Source organism: Aspergillus versicolor, assembly GCF_001890125.1.
Source record: "Aspergillus versicolor CBS 583.65 unplaced genomic scaffold ASPVEscaffold_1, whole genome shotgun sequence".
Lineage (NCBI taxonomy): Eukaryota > Fungi > Ascomycota > Eurotiomycetes > Eurotiales > Aspergillaceae > Aspergillus > Aspergillus versicolor.
In genome coordinates, this window is record NW_024467524.1 from 4,562,549 (window position 1) to 4,589,716 (window position 27,168).

The 27,168-nt window shown below is 51.1% G+C and overlaps 11 protein-coding genes across 11 annotated transcripts; 6 read left to right on the forward strand and 5 right to left on the reverse strand.

Annotated features, from left to right (window-relative positions):
- ASPVEDRAFT_146880 (uncharacterized protein) lies at positions 1–954 on the reverse strand (the record flags this gene model as incomplete). The annotated part of the gene is made up of 1 exon (XM_040808102.1): positions 1–954. The coding sequence occupies exon 1, from the start codon at positions 924–926 to the stop codon at positions 3–5; it is 924 nt and encodes a 307-aa protein (XP_040663286.1). The 5' UTR covers positions 927–954.
- A 1,713-nt stretch (positions 955–2,667) lies between these two features.
- Positions 2,668–4,752, reverse strand: ASPVEDRAFT_120958 (uncharacterized protein; the record flags this gene model as incomplete). The annotated part of the gene is made up of 1 exon (XM_040805839.1): positions 2,668–4,752. The coding sequence occupies one exon, from the start codon at positions 4,750–4,752 to the stop codon at positions 2,668–2,670; it is 2,085 nt and encodes a 694-aa protein (XP_040663287.1).
- A 1,319-nt stretch (positions 4,753–6,071) lies between these two features.
- On the reverse strand, positions 6,072–8,480 carry clf1 (putative cell cycle control protein (Cwf4)). Its single transcript, XM_040811333.1, has 2 exons — positions 6,601–8,480; positions 6,072–6,546 (listed from the first exon to the last, which is right to left on the reverse strand). Exons 1-2 carry the CDS (start codon positions 8,383–8,385, stop codon positions 6,307–6,309), a joined length of 2,025 nt encoding a protein of 674 aa, XP_040663288.1. The 5' UTR covers positions 8,386–8,480; the 3' UTR covers positions 6,072–6,306.
- A 91-nt stretch (positions 8,481–8,571) lies between these two features.
- ASPVEDRAFT_36947 (U4/U6-U5 snRNP complex subunit PRP31) lies at positions 8,572–10,380 on the forward strand. The gene has a single exon (XM_040811334.1). It carries the CDS (start codon positions 8,652–8,654, stop codon positions 10,230–10,232), a length of 1,581 nt encoding a protein of 526 aa, XP_040663289.1. The 5' UTR covers positions 8,572–8,651; the 3' UTR covers positions 10,233–10,380.
- Positions 10,381–10,531: 151 nt separating this feature from the next.
- ASPVEDRAFT_36950 (uncharacterized protein) lies at positions 10,532–11,931 on the forward strand. Its single transcript, XM_040811335.1, has 2 exons — positions 10,532–11,466; positions 11,567–11,931. Exons 1-2 carry the CDS (start codon positions 10,932–10,934, stop codon positions 11,731–11,733), a joined length of 702 nt encoding a protein of 233 aa, XP_040663290.1. The 5' UTR covers positions 10,532–10,931; the 3' UTR covers positions 11,734–11,931.
- Positions 11,932–12,244: 313 nt separating this feature from the next.
- Positions 12,245–13,383, forward strand: ASPVEDRAFT_121257 (uncharacterized protein; the record flags this gene model as incomplete). Its single annotated transcript, XM_040805869.1, has 4 exons — positions 12,245–12,872; positions 12,934–13,148; positions 13,202–13,294; positions 13,345–13,383. 4 exons carry the CDS (start codon positions 12,245–12,247, stop codon positions 13,381–13,383), a joined length of 975 nt encoding a protein of 324 aa, XP_040663291.1.
- Positions 13,384–14,692: 1,309 nt separating this feature from the next.
- On the forward strand, positions 14,693–16,303 carry ASPVEDRAFT_24480 (adenosylhomocysteinase; the record flags this gene model as incomplete). The annotated part of the gene is made up of 6 exons (XM_040809675.1): positions 14,693–14,731; positions 14,786–14,918; positions 14,968–15,094; positions 15,147–15,748; positions 15,787–16,237; positions 16,291–16,303. 6 exons carry the CDS (start codon positions 14,693–14,695, stop codon positions 16,301–16,303), a joined length of 1,365 nt encoding a protein of 454 aa, XP_040663292.1.
- Positions 16,304–16,694: 391 nt separating this feature from the next.
- On the forward strand, positions 16,695–19,091 carry ASPVEDRAFT_59224 (SDR family NAD(P)-dependent oxidoreductase). The gene is made up of 5 exons (XM_040815462.1): positions 16,695–16,901; positions 16,978–17,663; positions 17,774–17,777; positions 18,099–18,393; positions 18,475–19,091. Exons 1-5 carry the CDS (start codon positions 16,850–16,852, stop codon positions 18,800–18,802), a joined length of 1,365 nt encoding a protein of 454 aa, XP_040663293.1. The 5' UTR covers positions 16,695–16,849; the 3' UTR covers positions 18,803–19,091.
- A 63-nt stretch (positions 19,092–19,154) lies between these two features.
- ASPVEDRAFT_36955 (C2H2-type zinc finger protein) lies at positions 19,155–22,165 on the reverse strand. Its single transcript, XM_040811336.1, has 7 exons — positions 21,725–22,165; positions 20,292–21,654; positions 20,104–20,244; positions 19,979–20,055; positions 19,893–19,920; positions 19,775–19,837; positions 19,155–19,706 (listed from the first exon to the last, which is right to left on the reverse strand). Exons 1-7 carry the CDS (start codon positions 21,800–21,802, stop codon positions 19,576–19,578), a joined length of 1,881 nt encoding a protein of 626 aa, XP_040663294.1. The 5' UTR covers positions 21,803–22,165; the 3' UTR covers positions 19,155–19,575.
- Positions 22,166–22,504: 339 nt separating this feature from the next.
- ASPVEDRAFT_146890 (uncharacterized protein) lies at positions 22,505–23,090 on the forward strand (the record flags this gene model as incomplete). The annotated part of the gene is made up of 2 exons (XM_040808103.1): positions 22,505–22,780; positions 22,929–23,090. The coding sequence occupies 2 exons, from the start codon at positions 22,505–22,507 to the stop codon at positions 23,088–23,090; spliced, it is 438 nt and encodes a 145-aa protein (XP_040663295.1).
- A 143-nt stretch (positions 23,091–23,233) lies between these two features.
- ASPVEDRAFT_49520 (DEAD/DEAH box RNA helicase) lies at positions 23,234–27,006 on the reverse strand (the record flags this gene model as incomplete). The annotated part of the gene is made up of 5 exons (XM_040814175.1): positions 23,234–23,508; positions 23,571–25,940; positions 25,998–26,415; positions 26,474–26,794; positions 26,866–27,006. 5 exons carry the CDS (start codon positions 27,004–27,006, stop codon positions 23,234–23,236), a joined length of 3,525 nt encoding a protein of 1,174 aa, XP_040663296.1.
- Between the last annotated feature and the right edge of the window lie 162 nt (positions 27,007–27,168).

A 27,168-nucleotide genomic window follows, 5' to 3' on the forward strand; every position in this document is an offset into this window, starting at 1 on the left:
CGTCAATCTAGTCCCTCTTCCCTCGCAGGCGGCAGTGGCAAGGGCCCCAACTCATTCCTGCCCGCAAGATATGACCTTGGATACTTCGCTGCAACCAAGGGCACCACCTTAGACGTAGAACGCCCATTAAACGCGTCCCAGAGGTGCTTGAACTCCGGTCGAACATTCTTCTTAAGCCTATTCGGGGACTTATCCTTCAAGCAATCAATCATATTCAAACACATTTTGTCGAGATGCCCTTCGTGGTTAAGATACCGACATAAAAGGAAGAGCACCGCGTCCGTGAACGAGTCCGGATTCAGGATTTTCACACCGTACAGTGTGCTCCAGGGTCCAGAACCATTGTATGGCTCACCACGCGGCGGGGTGCGTTCTGTGTCAGTCGAGAGGATCAAATGCGGTTGTCGGTTCTCACTGCCCGGGGCGTTTGCAATGGCGAGATCTTCTTTGGTTATACAAAATTCTTCATCACTCATCCACCAGAGCGTTTGTGACTTGCGATGTAGAGAGAGGAGGTAGTCTGCACCGTGGATGTGGAAATGCGCTTCGGCGATTCCGTGCCAGCGCGCGTATGCCCAGCCATGTCCGGCATACCCAGATTCGGGGTCAAGTGCTGGTTTCGAGCCTGGCGCTGGTCTCAATCTCCTCGCCCTGGCTCGTTCTCGTTCTTTGACTATGGGGTCGCCGCGGTCGATCTTGAACTCGGCGCAGTTGGGCCTACTGCAGGGCTGGTCGAATCCTGCGGAGACGAGGTGCTTGGTTGCGTCTGTGATTTGATCGTCTAGGATGGCGATGTCGACTTCTCCGGGGGTTTTCTCGTCTCCGATTGTGTCGAGGGCTTGCCAGCCGATGGCGACGTGTTTGATTTTGGCTTCGTCGAGGAGGTAGGCCGTGTTGGCTGCTAGGAGCCTTCCGGTGCTGGGCATGGCGGTAATTCGGCCGTCTTGAAAATACTAATAAGAATGAGATCTATGGGAGAACGGGTCTCGAGGCAGGTGCATGCTAGTTGACACTTCTTTTTATACTCTTGTCTCTTTTGTGAAGGAAGAAGGGTCGAGGTAGTGAATGGAGCAAGATAAAGGTATTTTAACCCGGGACAGTATATGGTCTCCTTTATGCTTGTCTTTAAAAGGGAATGGCGTGAATGGCAACTGTCTAAAGAGGTGAACCCGCAGTTCTCAGTCAGGAAGGAACCTAGGGCTCCCGTCAACAGACTAACATAGGATGGACTATGTTCCATTGTTGTCTCAGCACCATGTCTCAATTTTATGAGTGTATCTGGATCTGTATAGAGCTCCGCTTCGGAAGTTATGCATTTTGTGACAGAATCCACGACTATAGCCACACCTTACAACTTTTCGGACTCGACTGAATACTCTTAGCGTCACCTTAAAAAGATAAAAAGAAATAGATGCCATATCAACTCTCCTTTAGTTGTTTCTGGTACATACGACCACAGGGTGTGGAAAACAGGGCTTCCCGTCCGCTCAGCCGTACTTAAGCCACACGCCGGCTGGTTAGTAGTATGGTGGGTGACCACATGCGAATCCCAGCTGTTGTATGTTTTTTGCTCACATTTTTTTTTAATTTATTTATTTTCCCGTCCCCTTATCAAAGACAGCAGTCAAGTTGTGTTACGCATAAACAGATAGAGGTTGGTTGGTGCTGGTGAATTGTGTCCAAGGGATTGATGCTTAACATCCGGCAGTTATTTCTTGGTTTGAGTTAGGGCTTAGGCGAAACCCATCTTACTGCAGCTGATGACTGATAGCGTTGATAACCACTTAATTTTTTGGGTCACGCCAGCCTTGCACTTGTAGAGAAACCGCACCAAACATGGGGGTAGCTCCTCTTATTTGCTTATTTTATTTATTTTTTTGGAGAACATGGTTGTGGAGCGTGGACAGGGCAGAATTGGATGTTTGGGACAGGCCACCCATATGCAGCATGCCCCCAGGGCTGTTTCGGGTTCCATCCGAGTAATCATTACGAAGAATAGCAAGGGTTTCAATTGCAATGCAAGACAATGTTATGCAGTCAATCCATTTCATTCCAGCCATGCAAATCAAGCATGGGATACCAATGGTAAAGTAAGCGTAGTCTAGCCTAGCCGACAAGCAGCCAAGCTAAGCCATGCAAATGCACAAGTTAACAACAAAATCAACATCACATCAAGCCCAACCTTGAAGGAAAAGAAACGGCACGACTCGATACACCACATACAACCAAACCAAACCTAGCCAAGGAAATGTAATCTATGTACATACAATGCAATGTACCTAACTGCAATCCAACACGAAGAACATGGACGTAAACAAACAGGTAGCGGGAGAGACAATGAATGACCACGTGGATATCAAGAAAAGCAGGCCAGGCTGTATTATATGAATAAATTGAGGAAGGAGGGACGCGAAATGAAAGAAACGGTAGATGCAGTAAGATGTAAGAAAAGAAGCGCTGAGAGCGAAAAGAGTTGTACACAATTCATGCCAAGTCGAGCACCGTACCGCGCTGGACAAGATGAGATTGAGGGAGTGGGTGAGTGGGTGGCGTGCCGGCCCGATTATGGCTGGGAGGGGGTTTTTTGCTTTTTGTTTGTGTATGGTGCTAAAGATTGAGATGACCAGCAGCGAGCTTAGTTGCATCAGAGGTTAAAGAGGATTCGGATTATCGATCGGCGTGGATGTTCAGCCAACTCATATCCGAGTTGACGTTGTTTCGTGGGAGCGGCTGGCCATCAGGGATGAGAACACTGGAGCCTCGCGTGTTGGTGCGAGCCGAGTCGTGCTTTCTGTAGTCAACGGTCGAGGGGGTAGCTGTAGAAGGGACGGCTGTGGAAGGAAGTTCCCGCGTGCTGCTATGTGGGTTGTAAAAGCTCCTGCTGTAGGCACTGCTTGGGGGACGACCGAGCCAGCTGTGTTCACGGATAGGGTTATACCGCTCCGGGTCCTCCTCTGAGACTATGCTGGCAGAGTCGGCACTGGAGATCCTGGCTGACTGGCCCTCAGCGATCACGATCTGCCTGCCGTCTACAACGGATGTCGCGACTCCTGCTGTGGGGCTGCCGCTGTTGACTCGCCCTAATGGGGTGGGCTGGTGGAGGAAGTTTGTGTCCAAAGGCGGGAGGGAGTTCGTATTGTTATTTCCAGGCCATATGGTGGCTTTTGAATCGCGCGTCGAGTCGAAAGGAGACTGCATGCCAACCAGGGTCGGGGTTGTGTGGTTGTCCTGGAAGTATTTACCCCAGCCTTCATCGGTCGTGCGGTCACCAGGGCGTACAGCGGATGCGCCTGCTTCAATGGCTTTATCATCGCCGTCGCTGGAATGGATGTTGTTGAGCGGACTAGGCCGTGCGGGCTGAGACTTTTGCATGTGCTGTGGAAGAGAGCCAGCGGGTTTGGGGGCCTTTTCATCTCCCATATTTCCTGAGAAGATGGCTAACGAATCCATGGACCCAGCTGCTCTCGGTGCAGGACTCTCGGCCATGGGGTAGGCTGAGCGAGCCAGGGGCTCTACACCCTGGTCCTGGAAGCTCAGTCGGTCCTTGTCCAGACCGCCCGCCTGTCTCATCTTCTCCTTCTTCCTCCTGATATAGAATAGTATAAGCACAAGGATGATGGCAACGCCTGCAAGACTTCCCAAAACTGCACCAAGAATCACGCCAACGTTATCGTTACTTGAGCCGCCGCTGCCGCCTACCGGCTCTGACGGTGTCGAGGATTCTGATGTGGTGGGCGAAGGTTGTGAGGACGATGTGGGTGTTATTGATCCAAGAATCTCTTGTTCGGTTTTGTCACCATAGAACAGTTTGGTTGAATTCACCCAGCTGTTCGAGGTTTGGTTGAAGATGGACAAGGAGTCGGTACCGCCACCACCTGATAACACCACAAGTTGGTCGTCTGAGCCGTAACTCTGGGCCAACGAGGCGCCCTCTGCAGTTGTGGTAGGTGCAAGAGAATCATCATACTTCGGCATATCGTTGGCGGCTCTTTCCTGCTTCTTGGAGGAATCGGATTGTTTTGACTTGAACAACTGCTTGACTGTGACTGGTGAAGCGCTGGTATCGAAAGTCTGCAGTATCTTTTCTCCGTTGGATCTAGTGAGAAGGGCAGTCTTCGCCTCTGGCAATTCTGACGTCAAGTTTTGCTCGCCTAGGTTCCAGTGTCCATCACCCTTGGACCAAAACTGCGTCCTGGTTTCAGTAGTATCACCTCCGAACAAAACAGCGGTTTCATCGTCCCAGGCAAAAAGCGCGGGCAAAATCGCCGGGGATTTTCCAGTCATAGAGTCAAGAATGTATTCCGGCCCGGTCGTTACGGAAAACGAGTCAGCCGACTTCTGCTCTGAGTCTGTCATACTGCCACCATATACCACGATCGTGGAAATGGATTCCAGGTAGACAGCGCTGTGGGATGTCCGGTTGACGAGGTTGGCTTGATCGAAAGAAATAGATTTCCACTTCCTATCTTTGAAAGTGTATCGTTGAAGAGCTGGCGTCTTTGAATTCTTTGACTTTGACGATGTCCCTCCAACTACATATAGCGCTTTTTGGTGTTCGTTTCCATCAACACCGCCTATAACACAAGCTGCTTTCGAGACTAGCTCAGCTCCCTCCGTGGGAGGTTCGGTCCATCCGCCGTCGCGCTTGAGAGGAATAGCGGCGAAGCCATTTTCGGAGTAGGTGTAAAGAGTGTTTTCATGAATCACGGAGCAATGTCCCTCTAACTTCACCGGGGGCTCGGGAACAAGCATGTTGCTCAATGATAGCAAAGATTCAGATCGAAGTCTTCGAAGATACCAGCCGAAGATAGGACCTGGTGGGTAACCAGCCACCCGAAACGAATGCGGTCGGGGATAAGGAGTAAAGGGAGAGAACGGAAGGTGACTGCCAGAGTCCTATCTCATGGTATCGAGGGGTGTAGTAAAGGGCCGTCTCCAGGGACGAGGATGGCACTCGATTGTGTTACAAGACGGGTTTACAGAGCAAACGTCGGCTGGGATGCTGGCAGGGAAAAGAGATCGACGGTTCGATAGCCCAAGAGGGAGCGAAGGAAAAAGAAATCAGAAAAAAGAAGGGCGACCTGGTGGCTGTCAATCGGCGAATTTTCAGGGGCTGGAATAGTAGGTCATAGGGCGACCGATGCACGATGTCAAACCGGCAGGGAGAGCAAAACGAGGGACAACAGACCGCAGGGGCCAGAGAAAACGCAAGAACAGAAAACGAGAGGAGACGAGAAAGGATTGAGGATGAGGATGAGGAGAGGAGAGGGTGACGGAAGACTCCGAGTCAGGGGAGGCAGACTGTCGCAAGAATCAGAGTGGGAAGCCTCCGTAATTAATTTACATTGATTGTATGGGCGAACACTGGTTTGGTGAAACAACGGGCCGACAGCTTGGACCAACAAGTGGAAATTTTCTTACCTGCTGCGAGTCTGGACCTGATATCGTTCACGTCGTGAATGAAATTGAAGATGAATTGATAAAAACAGAGTGAAGGATAGAAATCCAACAGAGGTGAGGATGGGAAACCGAGCGACCAGCACGGGGAGATCGACGGGGGTCGAGAGGATGGATGAAACCACACCACGATCACACTAAGGGACAAAAGTGAGGAGAACACTGAACACGCTACGAAGACTACACAGAACCGCACCGGAAAATCAGAACGAAACGCGACTCGACTCCGGCTGACAATGGACAGCTTCCTCCATCGACGTCAGGCACGGGATGATATCAAACCTGTTTGTTTAGGCGATCCTTAGTTCCTTACAGCGTCAGCAAGGAGCCCTTGAGCCAGGGATCGTTCAGGGGCAGAGGTCAGTTCATCCCATGCGGCCCATGGTTGGCCCTGACGGCGACTCTCAGGTGTTCCGGCACAGCAGGCACGCTAATACGTCAAGAGCAGGCAGATCCAATTTCTGAGAGCACAAAGTTTTCAGCAGCTGCAACGACATCACAAGCATTCAGCTTATCACGGCGTGCAACGGTTTCCTGTTCCTGCAGATGGCTGTGAGTGGTTTTCTGGTCTGCCACTGACAGCGCCCGAGCCTGCGCCCTGATCGTCGGTCGGGCCTCCAGCTCACGAGTGCATTGTTCTTGCAATGCGATTGGCTGCGGGTCTCGGTTTTCACAGGTAGGTTCTCTGCCAATGAGGAGCGGCGAATGACGACAGTTAGCTGTTCCTGAATTATTGTGGGGGACCCTTCTACGTGGAACGTGACGGATTCCGCCGAGTATCTATTAGATTGTTCTTGATCATGATATACATATGCATCGCGACCATCGCGACCAACGCCCAGCTCTTCCTTACTGCCCGCTTGCCGACCCCTGCTTCCATTGGTGCGCCATCCGCAGCAGCTTCGACAGGTTCGCTGCCGACTGGTCGTCCGCCGGGAATACATAGTCCATGTACTCCTCGTACCGGTCGTCGTCCAACTTGCGTCGCTTCTTGACGCGTCGTGGCATCTGCTTCTCGATCTTGTCGATATCCTCTGGCGATCCATGTGTGTGTTCGAACGACCGCCACGCGTTGAGCAGTTCCACTCGCTGGACATATGTTAGTATTTCATTCCCGTGAGTATAACGGCGACGATAACATACCTCTTCCTTGAGTTCCTTCTCCTTGAATACATTGTGTGCGCGCTCGAAGACGGCTCTGGCTCGTCGCTTGGCCTCGTCGCTGATCGGTCGCTCTTCTTCTTCTTCTTCTTCCTCTTCCTCCTCGTCCGGCACGTTGATTTCGAACCGGGCGTAGTTGATCCACACCTTGACGTGGTCCGTTTTCTGCAGAAGGCGTTCATACAATTGTCGCTCACGCTCGTACTCGCCTTCGTAATCCTCAAAGTCGATGTAAGATTTCCAAACAATCTCTGGCATATCCAGAGTTGGCTGTTCAATTCCCAGCTCGTAGATAGCTCGTGCACGGTCACTATCCTCTAGGCCCCGTTCCAGTTCTGCGTACTGGATCCAAGACTGGCCGTTAGATGGGTTCCATTCGATTTGCTTCTCGTACAGCGTCCGGCACCGTACGAACTCAAACAATTGACGTTCCAGTTCGACATACCCACGGAAAAGTTTATCCTTCGGGCACATTCCAAGCGCCTGACCTAGAGTCTTGCGCGCCGCTTGGAGGTTCAGCTGTCGCACCTCAAACTGTGCTTTCATCAGCCAAACCTTGGCAAATGTGAACTTCTTGTGAGGTATGAGTTTCAGGCATTCAGTATAGACCTGGCGAGCACGATCGATGTCCTTGGCCTCCATCTCCTCCCAAGTAGCATAGAATATCCAGAGGTAGATATATCGCCTCCAGTGTCGCTTTTCTTGAGACGGAGGGACTTGCGCAATGGCCCGTTCGTAGACATCCCGCACTCGCTCCGGATCGCCTGAAGTTTCTTCCAAGCGCGCAAAGTCAAACCAGATATCATAATTGCGTGGGTTTTCCTTTAGCTGCTCCTCGTACTGGACTCGGCGTTTTGAGAGAATGACATTCTCAACACCATCACGGTCACCATATTGTTTCTCGAAGGTGGTGTACGCCTTGTGGAGGGTAGTAGATTTTGAACGCGGTAGTCGGTCAAGAGCATACTTGTAGATAGCCCTGGCGCGCTCGTATTCTTTCAGCTTCGCTTCGAACTTGGCGTAGGCAATAAATAGCTTCTCATCCATAAAATCCTCGCCTAACGTCTCCACAGCCACTCCGTATACCTCTCTCACCAAGTCGCTGGTACCGTTCTCCTCCTCAAATCGAGCCCATTTGATCCAATTCCTAGGCTCTGGGTGCACAATCGTAAACCGTTGGAAAATCGCCCGCGCCCTCTCGAACTCATTGTATCTCTTCTCCAGCTTGATATACGCACTCCAAGCACCCTCATCCGGTTCCCATGACATCCATCGCTCAAACACTTGCCGCGTTCCAGGAATGTTCCCCAGAGTCTCTTCCATATAGACATATTTGTACCAAAGCTTATCGACCCGGGGCAAAATGGTAACTGCACGATCAAGCAGGTTCCTCGCGTGGTTGATATTTCGATTCCGCATTTCCGACTCGATATACCGAATCCAAAGCGGCACATGGGTCGCCGTGACGTCCAGCGCCCGCTCAAAGATGGATCGCGCGCGTCGAAATTCCTTCTGCTCCAACTCCCAAGCGGCGTACCGCATCCAGTTGTTCATGTTAATTCGATTCCGCCGCACATAGTCCTCAAAATCCTTTCTCTTGCGACCCTGGTATTCGTGTAGTTCTTCCAAGTCCGCAAATCGCTGCGTCGGCGCCTGCAGTGAGTCCTCCTGCCGGTCCACTGCCTCGCGGAGCAGCTGCTCCGCCGAGATCTGGACCGGGGCAGCGGCCTTATTCTTGACCCTGGGAGGGCCACGCGATGCCTCCATTCTGGCGGGGAGATGGTTCGAAAAAAAGATACGTGGATGGTTGAGTGGTGACGATTATATGCCCGAGTGCCTAGCTACCGAAAATGCAAAAAAGCTGCGCTTGCGGCTCATATCGCCACCCGGACTCCGATAGTTAGTTAGTTGGTTAGCACGGATGACTCAGCAGTTGCTCTAACAGCGGCAAGTTTTATGATGAAATTCACACCCTCAAAGAAATATTCTATAAACTTGCGGTAACTGCAGTTGTTGCAGGCAATCGAGCTATCATGTCTACCGCCGAAGAACTATTGAGAGATTTCGAAGACGATGAAGATTTCGAGGGCGTCGACGGCGCCGAGGGCGCTGAAGGTGCTGAGGCCATCGACGAAGACCAGGACGAAGAGCAACTTCTTCAAGAACCCGCTAACAAAGAGGTCACGAACGAGTTCGACATTGCGATATCGACCGCGGATGAACTAACACGACTCCACAAATCACTACGCGATCATTATTCTATCAGATTTCCTGAACTCGAAACCCTTGTCACGAACTCTATCGACTATGCGAAAACCGTCGCTATTCTCAAGAATGGCCCGCTGAAGGATATCAAAGCGCTATCCAACACCGCGGACAATATGGTTGGGGTACCTCTGAAATCGATTCTGGATGGTCCCACTTTGATGGTTGTTGCGGTGGAAGGTACAACTACTCGAGGGCGCGAGATGACGGAGCCGGAACTGAAGACCGTGCTGGATACTTGCGAGAGAATCCTGAAGCTGGACCAAGAACGGACTGCGCTTACACAGAGTATTCAGTCCCGCATGAGTCAGATTGCTCCCAATTTGGCAGCGCTGATCGGACCGGAAACCGCAGCCCAGTTCCTTAATCAGTCGGGAGGACTGCGTGAGCTTGCTAAGATTCCGGCGTGCAACTTGGGTGCCCAAGGTTCGAAGAGAAAGGAAGGATTAGGATTCGCTACGAATATTGGTATCAGATCGCAGGGGTTTCTCTACCACTCAGAACTCATCCAAGACATTCCGAACGACCTCAAGAAGCAGGCGATTCGCATTGTCTCCGCCAAAATGGTTCTTGCTACTCGGGCCGACGTCTCAAATTATAGCCCCGATGGCTCGCTGGGAGAGGATTTGAAGGAACAGTGTTTTAAACGTCTGGAGAAACTGACCGAGCCTCCTCCCAACTCTGGGACTAAGGCTCTTCCTGCACCGGATGATAAGCCTTCAAGGAAGCGAGGTGGTAGAAGGGCTCGAAAGGCCAAGGAGGCTGTCGCAATGACCGAACTTCGCAAGGCACAGAACCGCGTAGCATTCGGCAAGGAGGAAGCCGAAATTGGATATGGCACTGGAGAAGGAACTGTCGGTCTTGGTATGATGGGTCAGCAGGACGACGGGCGCATCCGAGCAACCCAGATCGATCAAAGAACGAGGGCAAGACTAAGCAAGTCCAACAAAGGATGGGGCGCGGCGACTCCGGCCAGTGGAACTGCTTCATCTCTACGCACATTCGGTCAGGGTCCAAGTGGGACGGCGAGCGTTTTGCAAGCCAAGGGTCTCCGGTCCTCGGGTATTGGGACTTCATTCGGTGGTGCAGGCGGTACAGCCAGTACTATCGCTTTCACACCGGTACAGGGTCTTGAACTAGTCGACCCCAAGGCGCAAGCCGAGCTCAATCGCAAGCGCAAGGCGGAAGAAGACCGGTGGTTCAAATCAGGCACCTTCACCCAAGTCGGTGGACAGAGCAGCAATCCTTCTCAAGGGGCAAATGGAGGATTCAAAGTACCTGCCTTACCCAATAAGAAAGTTGATACCGGTGCAGGAAAAATGGGACCTCCTCCGCCCCCTTCGAAGTAGTATTAGCTCTTTTACTTATGTTTCATCGCTTCCATTCGGGATGCGAGCATTTCACGGCGTTTCGAGAGTGAGGGTTCTGGGCTCACATGATACCATCGATAATGTATGATATACTAAAATTCTTGAGAATTAAGATATTCCACCATCCATTCCAGAATCTTCAGTAAATTAATATGTAAAAGCTGCGCGGGGAATCCCGCAGACTAAACCATTTCCCCGGGGGCAGATACCAATCACTGACCCAGCATTACGCGGTCTGCGATCTACAAACCCTCCGAACTCCGAGGACCCCTGCAAATCCCACCAAGCCCAGATCTTAACTACTTGAAGCAGTAGTAGTACTAAAATACGGTGAGAGAATGCAACGGTTTTTGTCACCGCAACAGTAATATTGTGCTCAAGATGGGCATGAATCGTGAATTCAACGGTGATGTTCTTTCCCAGGGCGAGCTCGTCATCGCATTGCGTGCTTCGGGTGGAATCTTCTGCTATGCTCTGGATTTTGGGACTGCAATTGACTCACCCTTTGCTGCTCTATAAATTCGGCTCGACTCTTTATTCCTCTGTTCTTTTCGGTTCCTATAATTTTCGGCTTTTTTTACCCTTCTTTTTCACTTTTTCTTCGGCGTACATTGAGGCGTTGTTGGGCGAGCGTGCAATTATTCCAGTTCAGTCCGATAGAACATCATACAATATAGAATGGCATCCGCAGCTATAGTGGTGGCTGCAGACAGCGCAGTCAACCCCTCGGCCTTGCCAGCAGTGCCACCAACAATACCTCTAGAGTCTTACAATGAGTCCGAGTCCGCGCTCAGGTCGTCGAAAGACAAAGACAAAGACACCAGCACCAACCACATCATCTCATCCCCTTATACAACCGCAGAGCACCTGCTGGATCTCTCAACCCTCGACGCCGCAAACCAATTCCTAGCACAAGCCCTAACAACACTCACGCCCATCCGGCCAGACTACGCGACAGCGCCCTATGTCGAAGCCTTCAATTGGAACTCTGTCTTCGAAACCCTGCACGATATCGCAGCGAAACAAGGAGAGCAGCCCTGGACACAGCACAGCTTCTATGTAGTTGCTTTCCGATCAATTCTGCGCGCAGATGCGGACCCCGACCGACTGCATTTGCTCGATGAGCGGTCTCATGCGGAGGCCGTGGCGAGTGGCGGGTTGCTGAAGTATTGGTTTGGGAGTAAGAATGAGAAGAGAGAGAATCTTGCTACTTGTATGTTCATCCCACGCTGTTCTGTCCGTCCGTTTGATATTGCCTGATATCTATTGGCGGGATTTGTTGGTAATGGTTGCTAACTTGTGGCGCGCATTAGGTGTATGGAGGAGTCGAGAAGACGCACGAGCTGGCGGGACGGGGCCGTGGCATGCGCAGGCGCGAAGGGCTGCGAAGACAATGTATGAGCGAATTGAGTTCACGACTTTGGAGCTCGTGGTGGGCGAGAAAGCTGGGGATTGGGAGTTCAAGGAGTGGAAGGATTAAATCGGTTATGAATCATGGGATGGGTTTTTGACATACGGGCGTATTAGGTGGTCCATTGGTGTTCTCTCTCGGTTTGATATATCGTCAGGCTTGACATTTTATTGCCTTAAAGAGTAACATTACTTTAAGTGGAAGATTACTTGAAATGGAACATTACGTTTAATGGGATCATGGGACAGGCTTTAAAAGGGAATCTTTCCCCGTCCGCCTGGAGCTCGAACTTCGTCATGGAATTTTTCCACGTTGATGGTCGGGAAATCGTCCACTCACAGTGAATGCTTTTGCGATACAGCTCGCAGCAGTGAATCCACTGGGCCCAGCAAAGTTGAGGATTGGATTGGAGAAGGCGGGGGTAGCTACCAAGTCTGGGGTGTGACTGACTCGGAAAAAATAGAACAGAAGATGCTCTTGGTGCAGTCCAGGAGACTTATTTAACCGGCCACTGTCTCTCCAGGTATTCTCAAATTCGATATCGCATCCTCTTCTCTATCTAGATAATAACATCACAACCATGCCAGGAGTCCTAACAGAAACCCTCGCCGTCAACGACGGGCCCCTCACTTCCGAGAACGCCGCCCTCCTCCGCCCCTCAGACCCATCGCTTCCCATCGAAGAGCTCCGCAAACGCTACGACGAAGATGGCTACCTCTTTCTCAAACAGGTTCTCCCGCGCGAAGATGTCCTAGAAACCCGCCGCCAGTACTTTTCCTACCTCGCCCCCACCGAAGTCCTTAAAGAAGGCTCCGACCCCGTCGAAGGCATCTTCAACCCCACCAAAGACCCAGAGCATTACCCCGGCATTGGGGCTGGTGCTGTTGGTGGGAACGGGAGACCAGGCGGCGAGAAGGCAGATCAGTTCGTGGATCGCGCCATAGAGGCCCATTATAAGGACTGGTATGTCGAAAAGCTGTGCCATCATCCCGCGTTGTATGATTTTGTGGCCAAGTTTAGTGGGTGGGGGAAAGACACCTTGACTTTTCAGCGCACGTTGTTGAGGAACAATACCCCCGGGACGAAACCCATTGGAGTGCATTATGATCAGATCTTCTTGAGGTATGGTGAGCCCACGAGCGTGACGGCCTGGGTTCCTATTGGCGATGTTAAGTTAAACGGGGGAGGATTGATTTATCTCGAGGATGGTATGTATCAACTAAGCGCCTTCATTCAGTTTACATTTCCAGAGGGTTAACTCGTATCTAGGTGACTCCGTCGGGCTTAAGATCGAGGATGAGTTCACCACAAAGGCCAAGAATGCTGGCTTGACAGAGGACGAAGCCCGCAGTGCGTTCAATTCGAACATGATGGCGACTGGGCTGTTGTCAGAATTTCCAGCAGAGTTTGCCAAGCAGCACAATCGGCGTTGGCTAGCTTCTGCATATGAGGCCGGGGATGTCGTCCTGCACAAGCCTCACGCGGTACGTTCGAGACCACTGATTATATATTAGACATGACTGATAGCAACTGATAGATCCATGCTTCGACCATAAATAATGATCCCGAGGGAGTTATCCGCCTAGCTACAGATTTGAGATTCTGTGACTCGTCGAAGCCTTATGATAAGGTACGTCAAGCCTGCTATCCACAGGTTGAACTGATACTAACGCTTCGCAGAGGTGGATGAATGCGTATCGTTTTGGCGACGGTGTTTAAGCGGGGGGTATATATAACTAACGAATATCACGTTTTAATATAATATTTCTCAGCAAGTCATTCAACTTGATTCAAAATAAACAGATCTACTCGATCTCTTCCCGCCACGCGGCGGGATCCGAAGATGTTTAGGTGATATAGCTCATTATTGTTAGCGATGGACGTAATGAGAGCATTCGGGATTTGTTAGGAGCTAGAAATTGTAGTACAGGATTATTACATAATGGTTGTTTGTATATTTTAATTTTTGGGGAGAGATCGGGTTTGCGATGTGCTTAACCAGATATATATTACAATATTCCAAGTATACATTATTTCTCCGAAACCGTGGAAAACCTGACAATCAAAACCTGAAATATTGGTCGTAAAAAAGTGTCATGTTGATGACACCCTACTATGTTTTCCTTGGACCTGACACTCAGTGAGTATTGTTGCGATCTTATACAGTACCTTTGTAGCAGGTGCCCCGCCACGACTCTAGCTGCTGTGAGACTTTTGATGGAATGTCCGAGACTACCCGGAGAAAAAAGACCGACGTCCAGATCGACAGCCCATTCACGGTCGTGTTTATTCTGCTCCACTCCGAGCAAGGTCCGATCCTCGGGGTTGTTGCTGTGGTCCTCTGTGTTCCTCAAGGTTGATGCTTATAGACTGCTGCGTTGGACGCTCACCAACGCCGAATGTGGGGCTGGGTTGGCAGCGTCGAAATGCCCCGAATACAGCTGGGCCAGAGCACCTTGAACAGTAACCAAATTGAAAGTCGTAATAGAGCTATTCCAATGCCTTGAACATGGAAAACCCTTGAGATTGGCGATGAGGGGTCTACTTTTGGAGAGTGAAGAAGTTTGATCTCCTCCCCGGCAACGCTCCAAGCGCTCCACCCGTCCACTAGTTATATAGATAACATTCAGGACATGCCGCTCACTACACAACCAACACACGCTCTATCTTTTTTCGGAAATGTATAAATCTGGAGCAAATGGTCTTTTGCAGCAATATTGCCAGGATCAGGATAAACACCAAGAGGAGCGGTGTTGATAGGCTGAGTAAGACCGACCGCCCCATTTTTTGACAGCCCCGCCGCAAGAACTGGACAGCCAACCGACCCCCCGGCTGCCCCTCTTCTGGTTCTGCTCATCCTTTTCTTCTCCTCCCTTTTCTCTTCCTCCTTCCTCCTCCTCTCTTTCCTCTCATCCCTCTCATCCTTTTCTATTGTGAGTCTCTCGATGAGAACTTTGACCAGAACGTCAATTGCTAACAAACCTCTCTAGTTTTTCTCTTTTCCTAAATATCCTCCACAATCACAGCCATGGCTGCCCCCGCTCAGAAGTTCAAGGTCGCCGACATCGTATGTTTTCCAACTCTAGACCACTCGACGAGAGCCCAATCCTAACGTGAGCAGTCGCTGGCCGCTTTCGGTCGCCGCGAGATCGAGATCGCCGAGATTGAGATGCCTGGTCTCATGGCCATCCGTACTAAGTACGGTGCTGACCAGCCTCTGAAGGGTGCCCGTATTGCCGGTTGTCTTCACATGAGTATGTACTTTATACCGGGTTGTTATTGGGCCAACCTGACATTTTATAGCCATCCAGACTGCCGTCCTCATTGAGACCCTCGTTGCTCTCGGTGCTGAGGTTACCTGGACTAGCTGCAACATCTTCTCCACCCAGGACCACGCCGCTGCCGCCATTGCCGCCGCTGGTGTCCCTGTGTACGTGAACCTTGTATTTATCTAATTGATTGACTTCCGCTAACTTGAGTAGCTTTGCCTGGAAGGGTGAGACCGAGGAGGAGTACAACTGGTGCTTGGACCAGCAGCTCTCTGCTTTCAAGGATGGCCAGAAGCTCAACCTCATCCTCGATGACGGTGGTGACTTGACCTCTCTCGTCCACAACAAGTACCCTGAGCAGCTCCAGGGCTGCTTCGGTCTCTCTGAGGAGACCACCACCGGTGTTCACCACCTTTACCGCATGCTCAAGGACAACAAGCTCCTTGTTCCCTCCATCAACGTCAACGACTCCGTCACCAAGTCCAAGTTCGACAACCTGTACGGTTGCCGCGAGTCTCTCATCGATGGTATCAAGCGTGCCACCGATGTCATGATTGCTGGTAAGATCGGTGTCGTTGCCGGTTTCGGTGATGTGGGCAAGGGTTGCGCTCAGGCTCTCCACACCATGGGTGCTCGTGTTCTCGTTACTGAGATCGACCCCATCAACGCCCTCCAGGCCGCTGTCCAGGGTTACGAGGTCGTCACCATGGACGAGGCTGCTGCCCTCGGTCAGATCTTCGTCACCACCACTGGTTGCCGTGACATCCTGGTTGGCAAGCACTTCGAGGCCATGCGCAACGACGCCATTGTTTGCAGTAAGTTTTAACATGGCTGTGATTACTAGATTAGGTAGCTAACCCCCCTCAAGACATTGGTCACTTCGACATTGAAATCGACGTTGCCTGGCTCAAGGCCAACGCCAAGTCCGTCCAGAGCATCAAGCCCCAGGTTGACCGCTACCTGATGCCCAACGGCCGTCACATCATTCTCCTTGCTGAGGGCCGTCTCGTCAACCTTGGCTGTGCTACTGGCCACTCTTCCTTCGTCATGTCCTGCTCTTTCTCCAACCAGGTCCTTGCCCAGATTGCCCTGTTCAAGGCTGAAGACAAGGCTTTCGGCCAGAAGTACCCTGAGTTCGGTACCAGTGGCAAGAAGGATGTTGGCGTCTACGTTTTGCCCAAGGTTCTCGACGAGCAGGTCGCTTACCTCCACCTTGAGCACGTCAACGCCAAGCTTTCCACCCTCACCCCTGTGCAGGCTGAGTACCTTGGCCTGGATGCCAAGGGTCCTTACAAGGCTGACCAGTACGTCTCTCTTATTGTTTGCTTGAAGACTCTCATAACTGACTTTTCTCTAGCTACCGCTACTAAGCGCATTTTCTTTTAATATTTCCGATACCCTGAGTAGACTTTTTTCAACATGATCACGATGTTACGACTAACATATGGAGTTCTTCATCAACATGGAGCTCAAAAGCATTGTCCTTCAACGGCATAAAAGTGGCATACACGGGGTTTCTGGTAGTTTCTGGGTTCAACTGGGCCGGTCTAGTGGAGTATTTGCATTCAACAGTGCCATAATTTACGAAGAGTAGATGGGGGGATCCCACATATATTATACCATATAATGAACCGCAGCATCATTCATTGCTGCATTGCGTCGTGAACCTGAAATTCTGGTAGAGTTTGAGCTTTATTTAACCGTAGTCCTCGGTAGATATGCATATGGTTCGATTGTTCGGACTCTTGGATGGGAAATTTCCCGAATGGTGGGGTGAAACGTCGAGAAGTGGGACAGTACCCCGAATTAACCAGCAGAAGAGAGAGCCTATTTAACCGGTCACGGAACTTACAAGTACAACCTTCCTCCCAACCTGGAAATATTACTTATCCACAACATTAACACCCAGACCGATTATGTCTCGCTCACTGGAAGGAAAGTTCGGTATCGTCACTGGCGGCTCGCGGGGTAAGCTCCCCCCTCTTCATCTGTTTGGAGTTTTAAGGAGACTATAGACCTTTGGACCGTCACTAACGTCACAAAGGCATCGGCGAAGCTATCGCCAAAAACCTCGCCAGCAAAGGCTGCTCGCTCCTGCTAAACTTTACCTCCGAGTCCTCGCGCTCCAGAACCGAAAGCCTCTGCGCCGAGCTCTCAACCAAGCACTCCATCCGCTGCGTGTCAGTGCAAGCCGATCTCTCTACCCCCGACGATGCCGTGGTCAAGATCCTCGCCGCAGCCAACACCCACTTCCCCAACACAACAATCGACATCCTGATCAACAATGCCGGCGTTTCGGCAGACAGAGACCTAAACGATACCGAGAAGGGCCCCATCGACGCGGCCTACTTTAACTGGCACTACACCATCAATGTCCTTGCCCCGCTCCTCCTCACCCAGGCTGTCGCGCCGTATCTACCTACGAATCGCTCCGGGCGTATCGTGAACATCTCCTCAGTCTCCTCGAGTCTCGGCTTCACCGGACAAAGTGTTTATGGTGGGACAAAGGCTGCGCTCGAGGCCATGACTCGGACTTGGGCTCGAGAACTCGCGGACCGGGCGACGGTTAACGCGATCAACCCTGGTCCTGTCTCGGGTGATATGTACTTTAAGACGGGCGAGGGGTTCTGGAATCAGATCCAGGGATTCCAGGACGAGACGCCGCTGAGCAAGCTTGTTGATCCGAAGAATGACCCGGTGCTTGCTGAGCTGGGATTGACAGAGGAGCAGGTGCGCATTGTGAATGAGAAGATGGGCGGGCGGAGGCCGGCGTTTACGGAGGAGGTTGCGGGGGTGGTGGGGATGTTGTGTACGGGCGATGGGGGCTGGTGTACCGGGAGCGTGGTCTGCGCGAATGGGGGGATGAAGTTTGGACTTTAGATTTAAAAAATCGTCTCATTATCTTAGAATTGATTCGATTATGACCAATTCCTTGCAAGTATAAGAGACCTGGCATTAGTAAATATTTGCTGGCGACACGTGAGGTTTAGCTCACCTTAGCCGATTGATTAGATAAACGTCATCGTGCATTCCAGCATCATGCCATTCCACCTGCACTCCATCCTTCAAGCCTCCTCCAGTTTTCTCCTTCATTTCTTCCTGTACAATCAAATCCGCTCGCTCAATTGTCCTTTTATTATCGATTCAATTACTTTCATTGCCGAGAAAAAGTCACCGCAGAAATGCCTCCTAGACCATTGAAACTCTCAACGTCCTCCCTTCGGAGCTCCGGCACTCACGCCACTCTCCGCACAAGGATCCCTCTCCGTTCCATTGCTTCCATACCAGCTGGACCAATTAAACAACACAAGCTTCATTCAAACCTTAACTCTATCCCCAATCAAAAGAACCTAAGCATCTCCCGGGCCTTCTCCTCAACACCCCCGTCCTCGTCTCCCGCCGCAACTTCCGGCTCCGGGAAAAGCCAAGCAGACCTTATCGTTGAAGAACTGCAAGAACTGTACGTTGCTTAAACCCTTGAAATCTTGAACAAAGCCCCAAATAAAGAGAATGATACTAACCAGGCATGATAAATATATAGCTACGAAACTGCCACCGACGAACTGGAAATCGCAACTGAGTCCACCGACTCGGCAACTATCTACGCTGCCTCGGACCGTGAATCCGCGCGCGATGCCCTGAATAGCCTTGTTGTTGCTTACGATATATACACAGCCTCCGAACCCCCGGCGAACGTTGATCCAGCCAAGGGCGAAAACTCAGAAGGAGAGGAGGCCTTTGTTGAGCTGTCGATTGACCCTGCGGAGGTACCGGACGCTGTTAAGGAGGAGGTGAAGAAGAGGGTTGGCCAACGGGTGAGGGAGGTCAAGAGTGCGGTGGAGGGTTTGGAGGGAAGGGCTCATGATTAATTTTGAGTCGTTTGCTCCCCTCCGTCTTTTCTTTATCCCTCCGGCTTCTGTCCTTGGGGTTGATTTGTTGGGGATTCGTTGATCTGAAGGGGGTATGTAATCTATATCGGGCCGAAGTACTAGGTATATAGGTATATGTATTTTGTGGCACAGCGTACTTTATGGCCGTGAACTTGGAGAATTTCGTGTCTCTAATGATACGATAACCCGCGACCCAATGGGTTCGAGAAAAAGAGTAAAATAAATGGTAGAACTATGAATGCCATTAAACCCAGAAACATGAACTCAGTAGCTATGAACCTCAATAAACCCTATGCTATCGATACTAATGCAGACGATGCACGAAAGGCCGGGCTGTTTACATCACTCTGCTTATGGATTAGGGCTTGACTCAGCCCTCCCAACCTCCAAGTCCAAACCCTAGTTGACTGGCTGTCGTGGGATAAGGAAGCATTGCGATGCACAATTTATAATAGCGTATAGGAGTTAAACATGATCTTCGACTTTTCACCTAGAAATCTAGGCGTGGAAGTAATATCCATATTCATTGTGTGAATAGTAGTGGTATCCAATCATTAATCATCTCATCTCATCTCATCGCGCCTTGCCTCATTTCATCTCGTCCAAGTACTTCACACGTACTTCACCTTCACGCCTCCAATAAAGCATGTATAAAGACAAAGATATAGACATAAACCCATTTAGCCATCCATTACCAACGCCACAATATCCGTTCGATAACGCCTTAGCCACTATAGCCTGGTATCAGTTTGTTACGCCATGCTGAAAGGAACCTGAGACTGAATTGGAAATGCGAGTTGGTCATCTGTTGGAGACCCGAGCAGGGGGGTTGGGATTTGGATTTCGGTTTTGTGCGTTGAGCGCATGTGTCGTTTGAGTTGGTCTATAAAAGTAAGGTTGGTTAGTGAGTAGTGTTCCACTTGGATGGCGAGGATAGGTGACGGAACGTACCAGGTCGAGTAAAGCTCTTGTTACAACCAGCGTGAAGGCATTTGTGTCTTCGTTCGCCATGTGCTGGATAGTATTAGAATCACTGTGATTAACAGAAGTAGAATTGAAAGGAACTTACTGAGTCTGTGACTGGACATATTTGACGACTAAGATAAGTTGTTAGCATCGTAGTTTTGCAAAAACAAAAAAGGCTGGCAGGCTTACATCGCCGGTTTGAAAGTTGCATCCTGGATACGTGCACTTGAAGGGCTTCTCGCCGGTATGAGTGCGCGAATGAGTTTCTATCCTGTTAGTAAAGTAGAAAGATAAACCAGGGCAAGGCAACATACTTAATTCACTGCTATCTGTGAATGACTTGCCACAATCTGGACACTTGTAGGGTTTCTCGCCGCGGTGGCTTCGCTCATGACGTTCAAGCGTCGCTTGTCGAGCAAAGAGCTTCCCGCAGACCGTGCATTGGAAGTTTTTGTCTAAATTGTTAATTTGTATCACACATAATTTGATTGTAGTGACTTACAGTTGCTGTGTGTGAGGAAGTGGCCTTGAAGTTTCGATTTCTGCGAGAATGGCTCTCCAGGCCGGCTGCACCCTTCCCAGCAACAGTAGTATCCAGTTCCCTTGGCGCCGTTGACGGGTCCCATATGGCGAGAGACAAGGTGCTCTTGAAGCGCACTGGCGCTTGAAAAGGAAGCGCCACAGCCGGTTTTGATGCCCCGGGAATTAATAACCCATTTGCATACGTGCAATTCACCATCAGCCGCGGAGTAGTCGGGACTTGTTATGACTGAAGATACACCACCGTCTAGCGGAGGCGGTGTTTCGCCAGGACTGGGGAGAATTTGGGAACTGATGCTTGATCGAGAATGACGGGAGTAGGGTGAGAAGTGGTGGGCGTGTGCGTGGTGATGAGACCGGCAACGATGGTTCGAACGGCAGGGACCCCTGGCGGGAAGGTTATTGCCTGTGTATATAGGGTTCTTCAGTATGCTGTTTAAACTATCGTCGTCGAGATGGAGGCAAGTGAAAGAGTTCGACGAGGTGCTGCCGTCCAGATTCTCAGGACAATTTGATGCTTCGTGGACATGAAAGTGATTCGAGTAGTCGGGGCACATCCCAAGCATGTGGAAGACGTCGGAGGGGTTGACATCGTTTTGCATGGGTAATGATGGAGGCATCATACTCTGAGCAGGAGGGACCTGGGAGAGGCCGGCGGAGTGAGGATCATGATGATAGCTGTGAGGGGGATGGCAGGGAGTGATTGCTATTGAGTCTGGGCTAAAAAAGGGACCAGCGCATAGATGGTTGAGGTCTGCTGCGGTATGCTCAGTTGGTTTGGGCATATGATGGTCGGCCTGGCACTGATCCAGGGTGAGTGAAAAGTCATTCTTGTCTGTAGTCATTGGTATCCCCAGTCCAAATAGGGACTCGAATGAGTGGTCTGGGATTTCTGGGTGGGCGTCGGGATCAAAGCAGTGTTCGTCAAAGCAGATAGGGGCAGGGTCATGACAATGTGACTCTTCACATCTAGATACAGAGCAAGGGTCGTGGTTGTCTTCGTCGTTGCAGTCGACAAAGCCGTCGCAGACTGATGGGCAGGTAATGGAGCAGTTGTCAGTGTCGCAGCAAGCGCTGTCGCCATGCGCTTCTGAGGCATGCTGCTCCTTATCAGGGCAGCACTCAGACGCCGGGGCCACGGACGAATCCTCCGAGCTTTTCCCGTCTAGATGAAAGGACTCCCAGTGGCATTCGAGGCAGAAGTCGTCCTTTCGCGTGTGGGTAGCCATCTTGTCTGCAATTTTTGATGAGTCGTATGTCGACTCGGGTGAACGCTCTATGAATGAGCGAGACAAAAGCAGAAAGGCATCCAATTCCTTCTCGTGCTGGACCCAAGGATGGATGTTAGCGAGCCCTGGAGCCGATACAAGCGAACAAAATGAGACGATCACATACCAATGACAATCGGCGCGGGCGTGGGTGGGAGGGCGAGAATGGGCAAAAGCAGCAGCCCGGATCACTGGCCTGAGGCATGGCGGGCAGAAGAAGCTGAGCTGGGGACCTTGGGGATACCCAGCCTGCAATATTCGGCAATCTGGCAAACGATCTTGCGCCTGGCTGTGGATTTCTGATATCAGTGAGGACCCTGCGGACGTGGGGGAGGACCTTGGGAGTTAGCTGCGCGAGAGTCCACGAATGGCGACTTGCCCATATCTCAGGCGCCAACGACGACTCCCGGCTCGAGCACTGACTCGAAGCAGCTCGTTTTCAGCGCAGGAATTCCCGGATGGCGGATGATGCAACTGGACAGTGCTTGATTGCCGAATTTCTGGTCCTCGAGCGCTGTACCGGTGTATACCTTCAAATTCAGGCCGAGACAGATTTTACCCCCCATTCCTAATCCGGAACGGCTGCCGCAGCACGTGTTTTCACCGCCAAGACCCACTATCTCTTATCGGGATAACACAGGCAGAAACCATGCGGTATGGATGCCCTTTCTCGGACACCATTCGACTCGACTCTCCCATTAAGTCGTTGATTTTCCATACGCATCGAGGATTATACTCTAGAACTACTTTTATACATAATACAATTAACATTGTGCTACCGTCACTCTCTGCTGCCGCCAATAACCCCATTGCGGCCCNCCTTCCTAGGTACCCGATAATCAATCAACACACCTAGATCACATCACCACCACGCAACCGTTCAATACCCGCAAGCTCCAAAATAATAATGGGAAACATTTGCTCCAGATCCAAGAACGAATCCGCGGCCGAACCCTTCGCCCGTCCCGGCCGTGTCCTCGGGTCAAGCGCAGACAACTCCGCCCCGCGCGCCTCCGTCCCCGCAAATGCAAAGTCAAAATCACACTGGCAGTCGCCAGGGAGGACCTTGGGGGGCGGAGGAGGAGGAGGGGAAAACGCCAATCCTGGTGCGGGGACAGCATCAGGAACAGGGGCGGTAGAAGATACGGATGATGCAAGGGCGAAGGCGGCATTGGCAGCTCAGGTATGTTTATTCCGTATTGCTTTTCTAGCCTGTGCTTTCTTGGTTGCGCACGGGCTTCCTTTGGAGAGATTGGGCTGGCATTGTTGATTGTTGCCGATGTATTGCGCTGTCCTTAATATGAACTTGGTGCTAACAGTTTGCTTGATAGAAACGCGCCGAGGCTACGGGGCCCGCGAATAAAGGGAAACTAGGGTCAAAATTGGCAGCGCAAAAGGCCCAGACACAAAACCAAACATTAAACGAGGTGAGTCGGGATGAGAGAGCTGCTAGGGATGCCGATGGTGCCTCTGCTGCGAGGAGATGGGACTGAGCTGGCTTGGAAAGAGAGGCGAGGCTTGATTGTACACATCTACTTCGAGATTTAGGATTTGCGTTACGGAATTAGATCATAACATATCGTAATTGATTGAATTGTATTCGATTTGAATCAGAATATGATACAGCCGTGTGATTCTATACCACGTTATACCGGCCTGATGCCGGAGCCCGAGCTTCACTATCCACCGCCGCGATTGTGCCTTCTTTCAACAACCGCATTAGTTCTCGCATCGCATTCGTCACAGACAGCTCGGTTTCGCCCTCAACCAGGATGTACAGCTTGGCGTTCTCTCCGGGACCGGGCTCTTTACCAGTTGCGTAGAAGCTACCCTTAGTGGTAATAGATGTACCAGTAGCCTCGAGAATCTTGGCCACGTTTGTGCGATTTGTAACCGCCCATCGAGCTTTTTCTGTAATGTAAAAGGTATATTAGCCAAATTACTGCTAGAATGATTGTAGATTGGGAACTTACGAGGAAAGTCGTTGATTTCAAGCGTGGCATGGAATGCACCGGCGTCAGGGCCGCGGTTGTCAATGGGCACACCCGATCTCATCACTCCCGCACGGCTAAGACGGGCATGAATACCCGCAACAGCTGAACCAACCTTGTCGAGAGGGTTATTGGGAGCATTCGGGTCGACTTCTCTCTTGTGAACGGTGATCTTGCCGTCAAGATCAATACCCTTGGGAACACCAGGTAGTGGTGTAGAGGCGGATTGGACGGAGGAGATAACTTTGTTGAACTGTTCTTCGGCCTGTTCATTCTTCTTCTCATCCTTCTCTTCCTCCTCCTCGCCCTCATCTCCAGTTTTGTATGTACGACGTTCGCGATTTCTCGCTGCATCACGCTCTTGATCCAATCGTTCCAGACCCTTTCCGCCAAAGCCAGAGGTGCTGGCCTTCTCTTTACCAGCCTTGACCTTTTCCAGAAATGAGTCGACCAGAGCTTGTACAGGTTCTGGGATTTGCTGGCCGCTCTGCTTGAGCGCTTTGGCAATATCAACCGAATACCGTTCCTGATCCTCCGTTATAAAGGTAACCGCTGTTCCTGTGTTTCCGGCACGACCAGTACGTCCAGCACGATGCACATAGTCTTCCAGATGGTTGGGCGCATCGTAGTTGACAACGAGTTTCAGCTGTTTGACGTCCAAACCGCGTGCAGCGACGGAAGTTGCGATCAGAACAGGGAAGATGCCGGCTTTGAAATCCTCAATGGTAGAGTCACGATCAATCTGATCCTTACCACCATGGATAGACATACAAGGATAGCCTTTGCGCATCAACTCCCTCAGGAGCGTATCAGCTGCCTCTTGGCGATCAACAAAAATCAACGACCGAGCATCTTCGTTTTCTTCCGTTGAGTACAAATTACCCAGCAACTCCAAAAGCCTGACGAACTTCTTGTCCTCGCTGCAGACTTCTACGATCTGTGTAATCTCAGGTGCAACAACACTTCTACCACCGACAACAATTTCAATCGGCTTGGCGAGAGTCTTGCGAGCCAACGCTTCCATGTTCCGCGGGAATGTAGCGGAGAATAGCACAGTTTGCCGATCAGGACGCACGTTGCTCAAGATCTTCATAACCTGAGGCTCGAAGCCCATGTCGAACATACGGTCAGCTTCGTCCAGGACAACATATGTGACTCGGCGTAGATTAGTCACTCGCCCAGCGTTCGCCGCCAGAAGGTCAATCATTCGTCCTGGGGTGCACACAATGACTTCGGCTCCACGCTTCAGCTCGGCGATTTGATCTTTGATTGGAGCACCACCGTAAGCGCACACGGCTCGGAGATTTAGGGCTTTCAAGAATGGCTTGCAATCCTTGTGTATTTGGGTGGCTAATTCACGGGTAGGTGTCATGATCAAGCCTACTGGACCCTCCATATTGTCAAGGGGTCGTTGATCTTTGATATGCCGAAACATGGGAATGAGGAAAGCCATTGTCTTTCCGGATCCAGTTTTCGCCACACCAATCACATCCCGACCAGACATGATGGCGGGGATTGCTTGAGTCTGAATTGAAGTTAGGCTCTCGAAGCCAAGCTTGTCAACGACGTCCAGCGACTGTATTCCCAATCCACATTGCGACCATTTCTGCACTGGTTTAGGAACATCCAACCCGCGGACTTTGATTCCATCAAGTTCTAGCCGCAAGTTCGCTGCCTCTTCCTCAGACATCTGGGCCAAGTCTGAGGGTTCGGTATAAAACTTCCGACGGAACGGCTCATATTCCATCTTCTTATGATCGACAGTCGGGATATCCTTCTTCTTCTTTGCCTTGTTGGCGATGGCGAGAAAATCTTCAGCGTCACCCTCACCAACAGCAGTAACGTCCACATCATTCTCATCACCAAAGATGGCCTCAGGCTCCTGAGCTTTGGCAAACTTGGCGCCAACCTTCTTTTTCGGTGGGCCAGATTCTGCAAGCTCCGACATGAAGGCGTCCAAGGGATCAACCTCTTCCTCCTCCTGGGCGTCGATTTCCATTTTTTCAGGAACCTCTTCTTTCGCTGGTGTATCGCCGTTGGTTTGCTCAGCGAGAGCTTCATTTTGCAAACGTTCCTCTCGTCGTTCGGCGGCCACACGGGCAGCAGCAGCAGCATCTTCTTCCGTTTCTCCCTCTTGCATATCAACATCGTCGTCATCATCCGCGGTCGCATCCACGACCTTGCTGGCTTCCGTGTCGTCCATCGGTGGGGTTGGAAGGCGTTCTAGTTTCCTTCGCGTTGATTCCTCTTCGCCAAACCCGAGCGTCTTCGTCGCAATTGACTTCTCATTATCTGCTGCTTGTTTGGAACCCAACCCGAATCTTCCAACGTTTCCCTTCGCTTTTAGGGCAGCTGAATGTGGTGCGTAAGTACATAGCTCGTAGTTGACTGCCAAAATGGGGCACGTACCTGAGGATGGAGTTTTGGTTGACAGTTTGTTGTCTTGGGCCTTGGCAAACGACTGGCCGTTGGTTTTTGCAGCGGCCGGAACAGCTACATCTTCGCCCAACACCGCTGGAGCAGCTGGTGCCTGAGCAGCGCTTTTGGCGATAGCTTTCGGATCGAATTTCCCAGCATATGTGGCTGGGGCGGTATCAACGCCTTGAGTGGCAGGAGACTGGGGAGAACTAACGGCTGGGGATAATCCAGACTTTCTATCAATTGCGTCCAAGATATTCTTTGGTCCACCAACAGCTTCCGCTTCTTTCTGCTTTCGTTCTTTTTCGGCGGCTTGCTTTTGCTTCCACGCCTCAAGTTTGGCTAGGCGCTCAGCTCTCTTTTCATCATCCGTGGGTCCCGTGCGCGTCGGTGTGGCAGGTTTCGAGGTCTGTTCAGCCTGTATTAGTAGTGTTCATCTAGGAATTAAACGGCACTAGGAGGCTTGCCTCTCGAGACTTGGGCGTAGAACCCCTGGTCCGATCTCGGCTATCGTCCCGTCTAGACTTGTGCTTCAAGTCAGCAGAATCGTCTGTCCGTCTTCGGACCCTGTCGCGGGAATCATCTCGCCTTCGGTAATCCCTATCGCGGCTTCGACTCCTTCGACGGTAATCACGGTCATAATCTCTATCCCTAGAGCGCCGTCGGTCTCGGGAGCGGTCTCGCCGCCGATAATCATCGTCGCGGTGATTGTCGCGCCTGTCTATCGAGCGGTCACGTCTTCGGTACGAATCTCGGTCGCGGTCACGTTCGCGTTCACGATATCGCCTCTGAATAAAAAAAAGAATAGACTGTTAGACAAGTACTTGTAGTGAACGAAAAATGAGCAGGCGGCACGAACCTCAGGGCTACGAGATCTCCGATAGCTCCGGCCATCGTCCCGTTTCCGCTCATAGCGGTCATCGTCTCTGCGACTTCGTCTGGATGATGAATATGTGCTGCCTACAGGTGATGGTGAGCGAGTATCCCCATGGCGAGCCATTGTTGCAGGCCAGCAATGAGTGAGTATTACTCCGTACTGGGACTCAAAGAAAACTCGAGCAGCGGCGAGGTAAGCGAAACAGTTCCTATATTACCATTCCATCTGATGTCGAATCAAATCAATATAACACCCTGACAGGAGACCACCACCGTGTTGGGTATT